This window comes from Crocodylus siamensis, chromosome 6 (genome assembly GCF_052110815.1).
Source record: "Crocodylus siamensis isolate JL-2025a chromosome 6, ASM5211081v1, whole genome shotgun sequence".
Taxonomy (NCBI): domain Eukaryota; kingdom Metazoa; phylum Chordata; order Crocodylia; family Crocodylidae; genus Crocodylus; species Crocodylus siamensis.
In genome coordinates this window covers 14,776,647-14,791,438 of record NC_143400.1, presented here as the reverse complement: position 1 = coordinate 14,791,438, position 14,792 = coordinate 14,776,647, and the positions used below count along the sequence as shown (strand labels likewise).

The 14,792-nt window shown below is 52.4% G+C and overlaps 1 protein-coding gene across 1 annotated transcript; it reads left to right on the top strand.

Annotated features, from left to right (window-relative positions):
* Nucleotides 1–7,351: 7,351 nt before the first annotated feature.
* LOC149861209 (immunoglobulin alpha-2 heavy chain-like) lies at nucleotides 7,352–11,962 on the top strand. Its single transcript, XM_090053729.1, has 5 exons — nucleotides 7,352–7,388; nucleotides 7,670–7,999; nucleotides 8,539–8,844; nucleotides 9,520–9,627; nucleotides 11,910–11,962. Exons 1-5 carry the CDS (start codon nucleotides 7,352–7,354, stop codon nucleotides 11,960–11,962), a joined length of 834 nt encoding a protein of 277 aa, XP_089909855.1.
* The last annotated feature ends 2,830 nt before the right edge of the window (nucleotides 11,963–14,792 follow it).

The following is a 14,792-nucleotide window of genomic DNA, read 5'->3' as shown; positions in this document are numbered from 1 at the left end:
TGGGGGCCCTTGGTGTTCATGGACGCAGCAGGGATGGTATTCTGCCACAATTCTCATGAATTTTCCACCCCTCCACAGACTCTGCTCCCAAATTTCCAGAAGAAGAGGCTGTTTCGGGTTTCATTCTGCTGTAGCATATGTATTATAGTTGCTAGGGCTGTGCAAAATTTTGAAGGCTGTTTCATTTTGACAGTTTTGACTCTTTTGGTGCTCAAGACAGTGAAATAGAAATGAAACGAAGGGCTTTGAAACAGCCTGAAAATTAAAGGAGGGCAGTCAAAACATTTCAAAATTTTCAAAAAGTTTTGAGTTTCAAAGGAGGGGGGAAGGACTGCTCTGATATTGACTGTGTAGCTGGCCAGTGACTGGGATCCTTCTCTGAGGTCCCTTCCAGTCCCAGTGTGCTGGGGGAGGGATGGAAAAACGGCATAAAAAGCAGCATTGTTTGAACTGAGCTGCTTTCTGCCTTGGGGTCTGTTACTGAGCTGTCTTCCAGAAGCTCAGCAGTGTTAGCCCACAAAGGCATTCATTTCCTACTTGCTAGCTGAGCAAGTGGGATTCAGAAATACCTTTTGCTTTCTTTCTATAGCCTTTTATTATTATAGTCATTGATTGATTCCTTTCAATTTATTCCTCCCCCAAAATTCTTGTTTTGTTTAGTCTATTTTGATTCTTTTCAAACCTGTGCTCTCTCACAGTGTGCATTCCAGTCGCTGTGCAGGGAAGCACAGCATAATTATATTGCATATTCTAATAGTTAAGGATTACCTGGAGGGCTTAGATGTATCTAAATCGGCAGGCCTGGATTACCTTTATCCACGGGTGTTGAGGGAATTGGCTGGTGTCGTTGTGGAGCCATTGGCACGGCTGTTTGAGGACTCCTGGTGCTCGGGCGAAGTCCCTGAGCACTGGAAAAGGGCCAATGTGGTCCCTATTTTCAAGAAGAGGAGGAAGGAAGAGCCTGGCAACTACAGGCCAGTCAGCCTCACTTCTATCCTGGGGAAGGTCTTTGAAAAGATTATCAAGGGCCACATTTGTGAGAGCCCTGCAGGGGAAGTGATGTTGAAGGGTAACCAACACAGGTTCATGCCAGGCTGATCCTGCCTGACCAACCTGGTCTCTTTCTATGACCAGGTAACAAAGAGCTTAGATGGGAAGGAGGAAGTCAGTGTCATCTTCTTGGACTTCCAGAAGGCCTTTGACACAGTGTCCCACCCAATTCTGGTGGGCAAGCTGAGGGACTGCGGCACAGTCCAATGGGTGGCAAACTGGCTTCAGCGGCACACCCAGAGGGGGGTGGTGGACGGGTCAATGTTGACCTGGGAGGGTGCGGGCAGCGGAGTCCCCCAGGGTCCGGTCCTTGGGCCAGTGCTGTTCAACATCTTCATTAGCGACCTGGACGAGGGTGTGGAGAGCGCCCTGCTCAAGTTTGCTGCTGACACCAAGCTGTGGGGTAAAGTGAATACACCGGTAGGCAGGAACTGCATCCAGGCAGACCTGGATAGGTTGGAGAAGTGGGAGGATCTGAACAGGATGCGGTTCAACAAGGACAAGTGCAGGGTGCTGCACCTGTGGAGAGGGAACCAGCATTATGGTTATAGGTTAGGGGCTGCCCCTCTCAGCAGCAGAGAGGCAGAAAGGGATCTTGGAGTCAGGATTGACTCCAGGATGAATATGAGTCGCCAATGCAACAAAGCAATAGGCAGAGCTGACCGCACCCTGTCATACATCAACAGGGGCATCACTAACAGGTCCAGAGAGGACTCGCTCCCCTCTGTGCTGTGCTGGTCAGGCTGCAGCTGGAATCCTGTGTCCAGTCCTGGGCGCTGCACTTCAAGAGGGACATGGAGAACCTGGAGAGGGTCCAGAGGAGGGCACTCGTATGGTTGGGGGCCTCCGTGGCCAGCCCTATGAGGAGAGGTTGAGGGACCTGTATCTCTTCAGTCTCCGCAAGAGGAGACTGAGCGGGGATCTTGTGGCTGCCTACAACCTTATCAGGGGCCAGCAGCAGGGACTCAGGCAAAGTCTGTTCACCAGGGCCCCCCTTGGAGTCACCAGGAACAATGGCCACAAGCTGAGGGAGGATAGGCTTAGGTTAGATATTAGGAAGAACTACTTCACTGTAAGGGTGGCCAGAGCCTGGAATAGGCTTCCCAGAGAGGTGGTGCTCTCATCTTCCCTGGAAATCTTCAAGGGGAGACTGGATACGTACCTGGCTGGGGTCTTATGACCTCTCCCACCCCCAGTTCTCCTTCCTGCCCATGGCGGGGGGTCGGACTCGATGATCTGTCTATGTCCCTTCCGACTCATTGATTTTATGATTCTATGATTCTATATAGAATTGATATAGGAAAACACATACATACATTTATATATTTTTATTTTATTTAATACTTAAATACATACAAACATACATACATTATATAAATACACGTACATACAATTATCTTACTGAAATAATATATTACATATATCAGATGACATTACAAAAGAAGAGACAGGATTTGCAGCACACCAATGCAAAGACAAGGCACTGTGAAACACACCATGAAGCATGCTGGAAAGGCAGCTGGCAAGATTTCAGGGAGGGGCGGTACAGGGGCTAGAGGGAGAGCTGTAAGTCCCCCCTCCCCAACCCCAAACTGAGACGCAGCCTCTTTGCTACAGCAAGCAGGCATGAGGCTTTCACTAGTTGTACAGGCAGCAAGGAGAGGGGAGCAGTGCCAGTGCCACTGCCTGTGCCTGAGTCTGCATCCTCTCCAAGAGCACTAGCCATAACCCCCTCCCCACCACCCTGACAACAAGCAGCAGCACCAGCATGACAGTCTCCTCCACCCCCATCCTCCACTAGCAAGCTCATTCCCAAATGCAGGAAGGTGGCAGGCTACTTCCACTGGAGCATCAAGGGGAACGAGATGCTGTGGGACAAACAGGCAGAGCTGAACATCCCATAGTACAAAATCATGCAGGATGTGGAGACTTGGTGGAACTCCACATACCTGATGCTCGAGAGGCTGGTGGAGCAGCAGGAGGCCATCCATGAGATGGCCTTGCTTGGGGAGATTGGGATCAGTGGCCCCTTAACAGAGCTGAGTGGGATACCGTATCCCATATGTTGGTGTTCCTCAAGCCCTTCCTCGAGGCCACCGAGTCCCTCAGTGCTGGCAATGCCCTCCTTAGCTAGGTGATCCCTGTAGTGAGGGAACTTCAGTGAGACCATTTTGGCAAAATGAAATAGAACAGTGCTTCGAAATGAAATGAAGCTCGAAATGAAACACTGTCCCCTCGAACGGCAAAATGGAAGTTGAGATGAAATGGTGCTGTTTCACACGGCCCTAAGAGTTACAGGTATATGATAACTTTTAGTAACTTTGTTGGTGTATATATTGATCCTTATGGTCTTTTCTACCTCCCCTGTTCTCCCTATGTAAATAAATTGTATATAGTTAAGTACTAAGTGTTGTCTGATCAAAGGTTTTGAGGCTCCAGGTTTCCTTCTGTAAGGAGATTGTCCACACTTGAGGAAGGGGGGCTCCAAGGCAGAGACAGCAGGGATCCATAATTGGCGGGTAGCTTTGCCACCTGGGTTATGGGACCAAACTGCAGCAGTGAAGATAGGAGACGCACTAAGTGATTTCATCCAGATTCAGAGAGGCAGGAGGCAATGCCATGTCTTTTCACCTGACTTGTGCAACTGAATAGTGAGAAAATACTGAGGGAGACTGAGGACTTTGCAGGGCTGATCATTGGCAGGCAGAATTTGAACAACTTGCATTATGCTGATGACACAGTCTTAATAGCCGATTCAGAAGAGAAGCTGTGTGGCAGAGCACCTTTGGTGCCTGGCACTTTAAGGGCCAGAGCAGGCAGCAGGGCAGCCGGCAGGTGCAGGTCAGCATGATGAGGTGGTCACATGACTACAGGAGGGCCTTTTAATCGGAGGAGGGGGCTGAGCAGCCCCCATGTTAATCTAGGCTCTTAGGGCTGAGCTAGCAGTTCGCTTCTAGCAGTCGGAGGAACATGGCCTCACTGGGGCTGCTGCTCATGACGCCCAGTGAGAGGCGTGGATCCCAGTGGCTAGGAGCCCAAGTGTGTGTGAGGGACAAGGAGTCCCAGTATGAGGGAGGGGCACAGACCCAATGAGTGTGGCCAAAGATAGGGGCCAGGATAGGGATAATAATCTGGATGCCATCTGCAAGGCATGGGGACACAATATAGGGCAGGTCAGAGCCATGTATAACACCCTAGGCGTCAGGACACATAATGGACAGTCTCCCATATTTTATAATAGTTATAAAACAGCAAGATATTATGTCAAGAGCAGGCTGCAGGAGGAAGCTGCTAACTAAGACCAGAAAGAGACAGTTGGAGTTTCTTGGATGTGTCATGAAGGAAGAGGAAATTGAAAGTCTGGTCCTAATTGGAAAGACTGAAGGAAGGAGAGATCATGGAAGACAGAGGTTGGCCTATGCCAAGACTCAGTCTAAATGGATGAATGTATTGACTCTGGAAATTCTGTATGCCTCGAAGAGAAGAGATGTGTGGAAGACCAGGGTCTCCAATGTCCTGCTTGCATGTGGTGTTGCAGGCCAGCATGGGGCGCTCCTGTGTTGAGCCGCCCACCTCCCTGCTCCCGACCACCTTCCAGGCTCCGAGTGCCTCCCTAGGGGCACCTTGCGTGCACCTGACCCCCTTCCTGGAGCCTTGCAGACGTTCTCCAGGCTCGCCTCTGTACTACCGCCCTCCCTGGGGCTCGCCTCTGTACTACCGCCCTCCCTGGGGCTCACCTCTGTACTACCGCCCTCCCTGGGGCTTCTCGCAAGCACCCTCTGGGCTTCTTGTCGGTGCCCCCACTGGTGCTCCTCACAATTGGGGCTTAGGTGGCCTTAGCCATACCTGGCCCCCAGACCCCCTTCTTGGGTCTATAATCCCCTTTCGGCTCAGGTGGCCTTGGCCTTACCTGGCCCTTAATCCAGACTGTTGTGCCCTCTCCGGCACCAGGAACCCCCCCCACTACTGGGGAGCTCCCACGAGGCCTCCTCCAAGCCCTACAGCCTCTCCCGGTCCTCCGGTGTAATAACAAACAAAACCATCAGCCAATCGGCCCCAACTCAAACCCAAGGCTCCTGGCTAAAACTCAAACCCTAGGCCCTCTGGCTAATCATCATTTCCATCCCTGCCAGGGGTTCCTCTGCCTAGTATCCTGACCCATAAGCTGCTCATGCTTCTCAACTCTGCCTGCTCCCACACAGCTCCACCTTCCCCAAGTGCCAGAGGGGGACTGACTCTGGTCTCAGCCTGGCTGGCTTATATACGCCAGGCCCTGCCCCCTCCTGGTCAGCTGACCCTTGTGGTTGCCCCAGCAACCAACACCTGTCCTTCTCCAGGAGCAGGCACTTCAGTGCACTGCCACAGTCCCTTAGTCCGCAGACCTAAGGGGTCTCTTAGGCGTAATTTAGACCCACCCCTCAAGAAGTCTCCTACACTGGTCACAAAGGAGAACTCTATTGATTACAGGGGTAGGGTGAAAACAGGGTACAAGATAGAGCAATATCATAGAAATCCCATCGAGCAAAACAGTCTGGCTGAGGTAGCCTTTTGATCACACATCTGAGTTACTGCCAGCTAGATATCTAACCAGATCTCGAGTAGCTTCCTCACAAGCATCATCCCGAGGCTGCTGGAGATCCCCTCTGGAGCAGGCCGTTCCTCGCTCAGGAGTTATGGGGGCGAGAGCCAGTTTCAGATGGTAAAGCCCCTCTCTGAGTCTGAGTCCCTGCATGGCTGCTGCCCCTTCCTCCTGGGCAGTCTTAACTTATATAGCCCCCGTGACCTCGTTCACCTGGTCCAGTGGAGGCCGGCTCCAGTTGGCTGTCGGCCAACCAATTTGAAATACATCACTAGTTGCCGGGCAGACCCTAGCCCACCAGGTAGGAGCCCCTCACCCAGGTAGCCGATACCAGTCACGAGGCAGAGGGAGCAGGTTCCCCCCACCCTCAGGACTGCAGCCAGCTCAGCTTACCTAAAGAGAGAGGGTAAAGGTGTGTCTGCTCTGCTGGGCCCATCCTCATCAAATTGTCACAGGGAGAGATTCTGGGGAGAAACAAAGGTGGCTTCCTGCCACATATGGTATCTAGAGAGAAAGAGAGAGATTTAGGTGGAGTGTTCCTACGTCTCTTCCCACGTTTGGCTGTACTGTGCTACACACACGTCTTTTCTTTGCCGTGGAAAGTTGCACTGAGCCTTACATCCAGGATATTTTGGACAGGATCCCACATACTGGCATGTACTGTAGTGCTTTGCACTGAACTTTAGATCTGCTGATTTTCCCTCTTGCTGCTCTTGGCCCGTCTTCGGGCCTCCAGGGGCATGGGGGTGTTGGAAGGTAGAGGCCATGCACCAGCCATGACAAATGAGGGGTGAAACAGCATGAAGAACACAAGAGGTTCAGTCCAGCTATTGTGCCGCTAGGACTGAGTGGGAACGAATAGGGATGATCGCGCCTTGAGCAGAGGCCTGCAATAGATGATCCTGGGAGGTCCCCTCCAGCTTGGCTTTCCTATGAATTTAGGATTCCTGCGTAACGGAGCCCAAGGCAGGGAGCAAAGTGCTGCTCTTCTCTGTGGCCTGTCCATAGCCCAGAGCCCTACTCCAGGCAGACGCCTTCACTTCAATCCACCTCACTCACGTTGCAGGGGCAGGGGGACTTTGTTCAGCGGCACCCCCTGAGCTCAGCCTTGTTGCTACGTCTGGCACTGCGCAGCCAGTGCATCAGGAGCTCCTGCTTCAGAATGACTTGGGCATGTGGGGCCTCCATCCTACCAACACCTGTGAGGGTGCAAGGGGCCTGGTTTTTCAAGGCTCTTGGGTCAGGCCAGAGCTTTTACTCTGACGATGTCAGTTGCCACCAATGCCTCTCCCCAAAGAGGCTGCCAAGACTCATTTTAGGGTGGGGGATGTAACCATAAGAATTTGGGGGCTTGACTGGCTGGAACACAGAGCAGCAGGATCAACTTCACAAGCACCTAAGTGATTCAGGAGCACAGATGCCCTATACAGTCAATGGGGCATGAGCCGCTGAGTCACTTGGGCTCTTCTGTGCAGGCCAGCAAGGAGGAGTATTTTGAGGCATGCTAGCTGCTGGTGTAATGAGTGATAATGCTCATAGCAACTCGATGCACCAGTCAGATGCAGATCTGTGCACAGCAAGGTGATAGGGTAAAACAACCTTCCTCCCCAGAAACCACGTCCCCGTGGGAGGTGCTCCTCACAAGAAATGACCAGCCCTGACACCTTTTACTGCACTTAGGTGGCAGTCTTCAGACCAGACAGACAAGATATTTGTGGCATCATGTTCTTCACCAAGTCCCTGCTTGTCTCATCCTTAGGCAAACCCCCAACACAGCTCTCAGCACCGTGCTCCTGTGACCGGGGACATGAACATCCTCAGCAGGACACAGATCCCAGTGCTGGGCTTTGGGCTGGATTTCAAATGCCTTTTGGTCGTCCTGGAGGTAGCTGTAGAGGGGGCTGTTAGGATGCTGCTGTAAGACTGCCTGGAAAGCAGAAGTATTAACAGCAAATGCCTTCTGGTCCCGAGACACAAGGGGCACCTGTGTCAGCCTGAGACCCGCTGGAAGCTGACGATTGCCCTGTTGTGTTTCCACAGTGTTGGGAGTCCAGTTACATCTGCACCAGCCTCAGGGGTTCCTGTTTGTGGAAGTCGGTGGGACGGCAGAGATCCCCTGCTCCTCCAGGGAAGATGTGGATGGGGGAGGAAAAGTGCAGTGGTATCTGAGAAGGGCAGGTGAGGTCCCCAAGCACATGAAGGACTGTGGGGATGGTACAAACGGGACCAAATTTGCTTGTAAGCATCAGAAATATAACACAACCCTGGAAATCAGGGACATCCAAAAGAAGGACTCTGGCATTTATTACTGTGCACAGGGGCACGCCGACTCCTTGACTTTTGGGAACAGAACCACGGTGATCGTTAGAGGTAACGACCCATTGCTTCTTTCATTAGAAATATCTTAGAGTTTCATTGCTCCCGTCCCTTTAGAGACCAACAAGAAACTGTAAGGATGTAGAAGAATAAATTGCTGAAAAGCAGCTGTGTTCAGCCAGTAAAATGTGTTCGGTGTTAGCTGCTGGTGGCAGAGAGGGAACAGGCTACGCAACGTTTACTCACAGGGGAAACCCAGTAAGTGGTGCAGGGAAGCGCTGGGGTCTCTGTGGAGCTGGTCTGCACAGCCAGGATGGGAATGGGTCTCCCTCCGAGCCGTGATGGTGGGTGAGTAGATTGAGATCTCCCAAAGGTGCTAGTGCTGCCTTGGGAAGGCTGCCTGGCTCTCTCCTGGCTACAATGGCCGTGCCTTGGGCTCGTTCCTGTCTTCCAGCTTGGCAGGGGATGGCACATTTCCATATTCCTCAACAGACTTTTATTTTGCTTAATCTCTGGGTGACGGACCTACAGCTGTGGTCGGGCTGCAGGTTAACAGTGTCTCCCCATGAACTCTCTCCTTCCTTTCTGGCCAGACAGCTTCACTGACAGCAGCTCCGTGCTGCTCCTGGCCCCAGGGGAGAAGGGAGCCACAGAGTCTGCACATCTGGCCTGTGTGATCTGGGGTGTCTCCAACCTGGTCCAGGTGTCCTGGCACATTGCTGGAGAGGAGCCAGCCCAGGGGCTGCCACACACACTAGAAGCCAGTGATGGGTCCTTAACACTCATGCATGGCATCAGCATCCCCTGGGCCAGCTGGGCCAATGGGGCGGCCGTCACCTGTGAGGTGTCATTCAACTCATCTGGCAGCAGCGTTACCAGATGCATCGTGTATCCTCCACGTGAGTGGTTCCATGTTTAAGGCTAAGACATAACATGCATGTGAAGACCAATAACTTGTACCTCCAATGTGGTGATGGAGGCTGGACAATCATGTTATGCTTGCCAGCAGGCAGATCTGCTGGGAGTTTGGGGGAAGGTAGCCTGAAACAGTGCCTGGGGCATGACACAAGGCACGGGCTGTTTCAGAGACCTATGTGAAGAGTTAAATGATCCAAAGGAGAAGGAGAATTAGGAGCCATTCAGCAGAGGAAAGGAGCATCCTGAATACTCCAAGGATGGAGGGGCTGTGGGGTGAGCAGAAAGGTCCAGGGAGGATTTGGGAAATAGCAGAGGATGCTAGGATGATCCTGACCCCTGGAACAGGAAGCAGCTCAGTTATGGAGCGAGCATCCCCGTTCTCCTCCATAAGGACAGGGAAACGGCAACTGGAAGAAATCCCTGGATCTCAGTTACCAGCTTCCATCTAGAGGTCTCCCAGGGCTTTGCAAGGGCTGGTAGTTTCAGTGATGCTTTGTGAGTGGGGAAACTGAGGCAGGGGGAGGGGAAGTAACCTGCAGGTGATCAGCAGCCCCAGGGACAGCCCAGCTCTCTCGGGTCCTCTGACCACTGGACCCCGCTGCTGCAGAGTGGAGCAGGGCAAGACCCAGCACACCTGTCTTTTTTCTCTCTTGTAGCTCCCTCCGCACCCTGCGTCATGCTCCCTGTCGTGGCAGCGGGCAGCGCCCTGCTCCTGGTCACGGTGCCCCTGAGTCTGATCTGGATCCACTGCGTTTCCAGTCAGGGTAAGAAACAGCGCGTGGCCTCCAGATGTTCCCTGGGCATCACCAGCGGGCTCACCTGCGTGGGACGACCAGGCTGCAGCCGTCACAGGCCCCAAGGCTTGTTCTGTGCCTGGAGGTTGGCTCTGAGCTCTGCCCCCGGGGAGCGATTTAGACAGGCCCCCGCCACAGACAGTGTGAACCCAGGGTCTGTGACTCACGCAGGGCATGAGGCCTTGCACTGGGGACCCTGCACCTGTGTGCTCAGCCCTGTGTACATGGGGACACAGCAGTGGAAGAGGGGCTATGACCACTGTCTCCATTTCAGGATCCTGGCCCAGGAAGCCTGCGTCTTGTATTTCCCAGAGGAATTAGGTATGGCCCATTACAAACCTTTGCTGTCTGTCTCATTGGGCTTGTCTGTGGGTCCATCCTCACAGCACATCACTCCCTTGAACTGAGTCCTAGATTGACATGGAGGAAGCTCGGTTTAAGGGCAAGCATTATCCTAGACTGTCTGCTTGCATACTGCAGGACCCTGGTGTCACTATTTTAACTGCTCCATCCTTGTGTGTAGAAGCAGAGAGAATAAGACCTCCTTTCCCTTGGTCGTGGGAACATCAGATGGTAGCTTCAGACCCTCTTTGGGTCTTAGATGGACTCTGATCAGTGGTTGTCCCTTTAATCACTCAGAGGACTGGAGTTTCCCAGATATAACACACCCACAACTGTCGTAGGCACCTTGTGTTTGAAAGGCACCTTGAAGAAATGTATTTCCCAGAGTTATGGCTGAGCAGCAGGGACAGAGCCTCCTCTTCCTGCTGCACTAAAACCTGAGTGGCAGAGGCAGCCTGGTCTCCATGGGTGAACCTCTGATCTTGAACAGATCTAAGCAATGCTGCCCTTGGAGAGGCTGAGTCACTAATGCAGTCACCATGGAAAGGGAAAGAAGGTGTTGACCCCTGTGCAGTGAAGAGTAAGGGATCGTGAACTCCCTCAGCTGCCTGACGAGGAATAGCAGAGGTGCTGGGCAGCAGGGAGCAAGGCCGGGGGTTTCTAATTCTGGGAAAATAATAGACTTCTTCGCTTAATACTCGCACCCCAATTGTGGGCTGGTTTGGGAGGAAAAGGTATGTTGTTGCGTGCTAGAAGATACAATGTTTGCAGAGCACTTCAAGGCATGGATGTGTGGTATGTGGAAGCCACACCAGTTTAGCTACTCCTGGTTCACTGAGGGTTAAGGACACCCCAGCAACTTCTACTTATTCTGTGTGAGAGCACATGGGCGGGGGGCCGATTACTATGGAATAGGTGGTGTGTTGGAAAGCCCCCACCTGCTTTTCACCCACAGGAAATGTTCAAGAGTTTGCACTGCATGGTGCTCTGGATCGGACCCCCACCTCATTGGAGTCAATGTGTCGGCAGCCCAATGATTTCACTAACCCAGGGGTGGGCAATTATTTTGGGTGGAGGGTTGCTTACTGAGTTTTGGCAAGCCATTGAGGGCTGCTTGACAGGGAGCCAGGGGCAGATAAATATTAATTTTCTAAATTTTTTACGGGCCCCATGGGCCAGTTAGGATGGCCTGGTGGGCCGCATGTGTCCCATGGGCTACATTTTGCCCACCCCTGCACTAACTGTTGGTAGGGAAAGCAGGAGCATAAGGGACCAGAGAAGACTTTCACTGGTGCTTAGGGAATCCTATCCCCCCTGCACAGGAGCCTGATTCCTTTTCCAATGCTATGAAATGTTGCCATCAGGATGGACTCGTATACGCAGACCTAGCATTTGAGCCGCCAACTCTCAAGAAGCCCAGAAAGCAGCAGGGAGCACGAGCGAAGAATGTGATCCCATGAGCATCTGCATCCATGGACTCCGAGAATGGTAGACATAGACATGCGAGGATGGTGGGCAGTTCTTTGCTGATCGGTGTGAGCCACACCAGCAGCCAAGAAGTCTCTACGGGGGGTGGGTGGCATGCTCTCTCTCCTTGTGGGCATTCGGACTGGATAGATCCAAAGATCCAAATGATGAGCATGGCTGGGGGGGTGGGAGATGTATCATTTTCCATCATTGTAGCAAACACTTCCCAGTAGAATTCGGTGGAACATTTCCTGCAACCTGGGACAGTTGAACACCAACCTATAATGCGCTATTTCCCCCCTGAAATTCCTGGCTGCACGTGTCCCCTGTGTAGGGACATCAGATGGACTCTTGAGCTGTTTGGCAATGAGAGAACAAGAGACAATCCCCAGGGAGCTGGGGCCTGTGTCCAGCCCACAATCGGACGGGAACCTGTGCTGCAGTATCTGTGCTGCGCTCCCGCATGAGCCGGGAGGATGCTGCGCTGCGGGTTTAGCACGTGCCAGCTACCAGGCTCTGAATACACTCATCTCACGGCCTTTTCCCTGATGTCATGACCCATGCTTGGCTGTGTACACAAGACTTATCTTTGCAGCTTTCTGACCAGAAAATAAACCCCTCAAAGTTTTTGTTGCCAAAAACGTCAGTTTTTCTTTGTGGGTGGAGAAGCACTGATGGAATATTTTTGGTAAGAAAAATCTAAATGCAGTATGTCATAAGGCTGAAGGGCCCAGAATTATGATCCAGAGGTGGGTTTTTATGGCAATGGCTTCAGCTTTGAGCTCCCTAGTTGTGGTCTGACTGGCTGGTGCTCTGTGCTGTGCTCTGAGCCACTAGAACAACCCAGCCTAGGACTTAACCAGCTTCCCAGGCAGGTTTTATATCTGTGGATGACCTCCATACACCAGAACTGCACCCAGCCCAAGCTCAGGTGTGCTTTGTGCTTGAGCAGCCTGGCGATCTATGGTCTCATCCCTGCCTCTATGAGCAACTGGTGGCCTTGAAATGAAGCATCTCTGGACCCGATGCTTACAGGCATCAAAGACCATTGATACCAAACCAGCAGGGCAAACGGGCCCAGAAGTAGGTGCAACTGACTGAACTCCCAGACCAAGCTGCGTATTAACATGGCAGGATCTGGCCCACTGAGTGCCCTCCACTGTGCATTTGGCCCATTCCCTTTGCTGCAGCAAAGGGAGTGAGGAGCCTGGCAGCTGTGACCCCTGTCACAGCAGTTCAGATCCAGCCCACTGCTCACTTTTGACCCAAAGCAGCAGCAGAAAAGCCGCTAGAAACAAAACCCTGTGTGTGTGGGCAAGGTGGAAACTCTGCAAGGGGAGGCTGCTCTGTTGGCTCGAGAAACCGCAAGGACATTGTGAGCCCTGGGCTCAGTAAACAACTTTGCAGGTGCATTTCTGGGCTCTGGCTGCGGTTGACTCTGGTACAGTGATGCTGATGCTCGGGTCAGACTTTCCGACTGCTCAGTGAGCATCCGGGCTCACAGGGCCTGGTTTTGCCTTGCAGCATCGCGACTGCCCAGGCCAAAGCTTTCTGTCCAGCACCAAAGCACAGCACAGGTGGGCTGGGAGGGATCCCGGGCAGCACAGTCCAAGGGTGGCCCCCACCAATCTACCCAGCTCCCCACTCTGGGCAGAATCAGCCCCTCTTAAACCAGCCCCAGCCTGAAACAGGAATCCCATTCACTCCCTTTGATTTCCAGGAAACGTGGATCCCCACTGCACCTCCAGAGCTCTGCAGACATCCACTGCTCCCACAGAGCATTTTTACTTCTTTGGCATGTTTGACTCCTTTCGGCTGCATTTGTGCAGGGTGCAATGTTAATCCCTCCAAGCTGATGCAAACAATGAAGAATAGAGGAGGAAATAAATGATGGAGATGCAGATGAACCACCAGGGACTTCATCTTTATTCTTGGATTCCTATTCACCGCACCATTTGATTTCATTTAAGCATTCACTTCCCCCCAGTGTCACCCCTCCCAAAAGGGACTTGCCTTTTGCAGTCTGATCACTATTCTCTATTTAGAAGCTCAGCATCTTGCAGTCCCTCTGCGACATCTGCCTCCACCCAAGTTCAGCTCTGATGTAGCTGGTTTATAAGGTGCAAATATCCCTTGGGTGTCACCTTGCCAGGCTAGGTGGTGAAGGCAGAACCAGCTCACAGGCAACAGCAATAGGCAACCACCATAGCCAGGGCACTGACAGTATGGATGCACTTGTCATCAGAGCCTAATATCAGAGTGGAGGATGCTTCAGGGTGAGAGCATCACACCCATGCCCTGGGCAGCCTGGCACCCGGGCACAGAAAGCTCAGCCCACTCCCACAGCCACCACATGCCCTTTGCTCAGTGCTTCATGTTGTCTTCAGCTTGTGTTGCTCTCAACCTCTCCCTGCACCTTCAGCCCCCTCCCAACAGCTCCTCCCAGGGAAGGGCTGGGTATCAGTGTCCTCACAGCATACTGGATGCACATGCTTTGTTGGGCCATCTGTGCAACATTTCATTTGCCCTTGATCAAATATCCCTGTCTGTGCATCTGTCCATAGTCCCTCCATCCATCTGTACCCCTAAATGTCCATAGCATCCCATCCAATGCCATTACCCAAAGAACAGCTTCCAAGCTGGGTGGATCCCTCTCTTGCTCACTCAGCTGGCTGCAGATGGATGTGATCTGATACACCTTGATCTCGGTCCTGGTTGCAGAAAGCTGCTTGTCTTTGCAGGGCCTTGAGACTGTGTTTTGCAAACAGATCCTGTTGCTTAGGTGACTTCAGCACAGAGCTGGCTTTCTCTGCACCACTTCCTTTGACACCTCCGGTCCACTTCTCTGCATTGCCTCGACCTACGGTATTAGACATGCTCACGCCATTTCTGACACCCTGTTTCAGAAAGCCTTTGAAGTCCAGGCCAAGCAGGAAATACTTACTGTATTGAAGAGTCCACATCACTTTTTCCACCCCACGCACGGACATTCGCTCTCAGCTCCTTTCCTCTGGGCCTCTGAGTGACTCACCTTCTCCAGGTGATAGACATACTGGATCAGCAGATCAGACAGGGAGCGAGGGGCAGGGAGCAGGAAGAAGAGCAGCAGATTGGGCAGGGGAAGGGGATCACAGGGTCATTCAGGGAGGGTTTGGGCTAATTTGGGCTAATTTGCCAAACAGGTTGGTCCCTGCTGAACTAGGGAGCAGACTCACATACAGCACACGGTTGTTACACCAGTATGTCAAGAGGGGTAACTTTATCCCAGGACTTTAACCCAGAACTGAATGACTTCACAGTGACTTGAGACTGGGCATTGTGTGTCT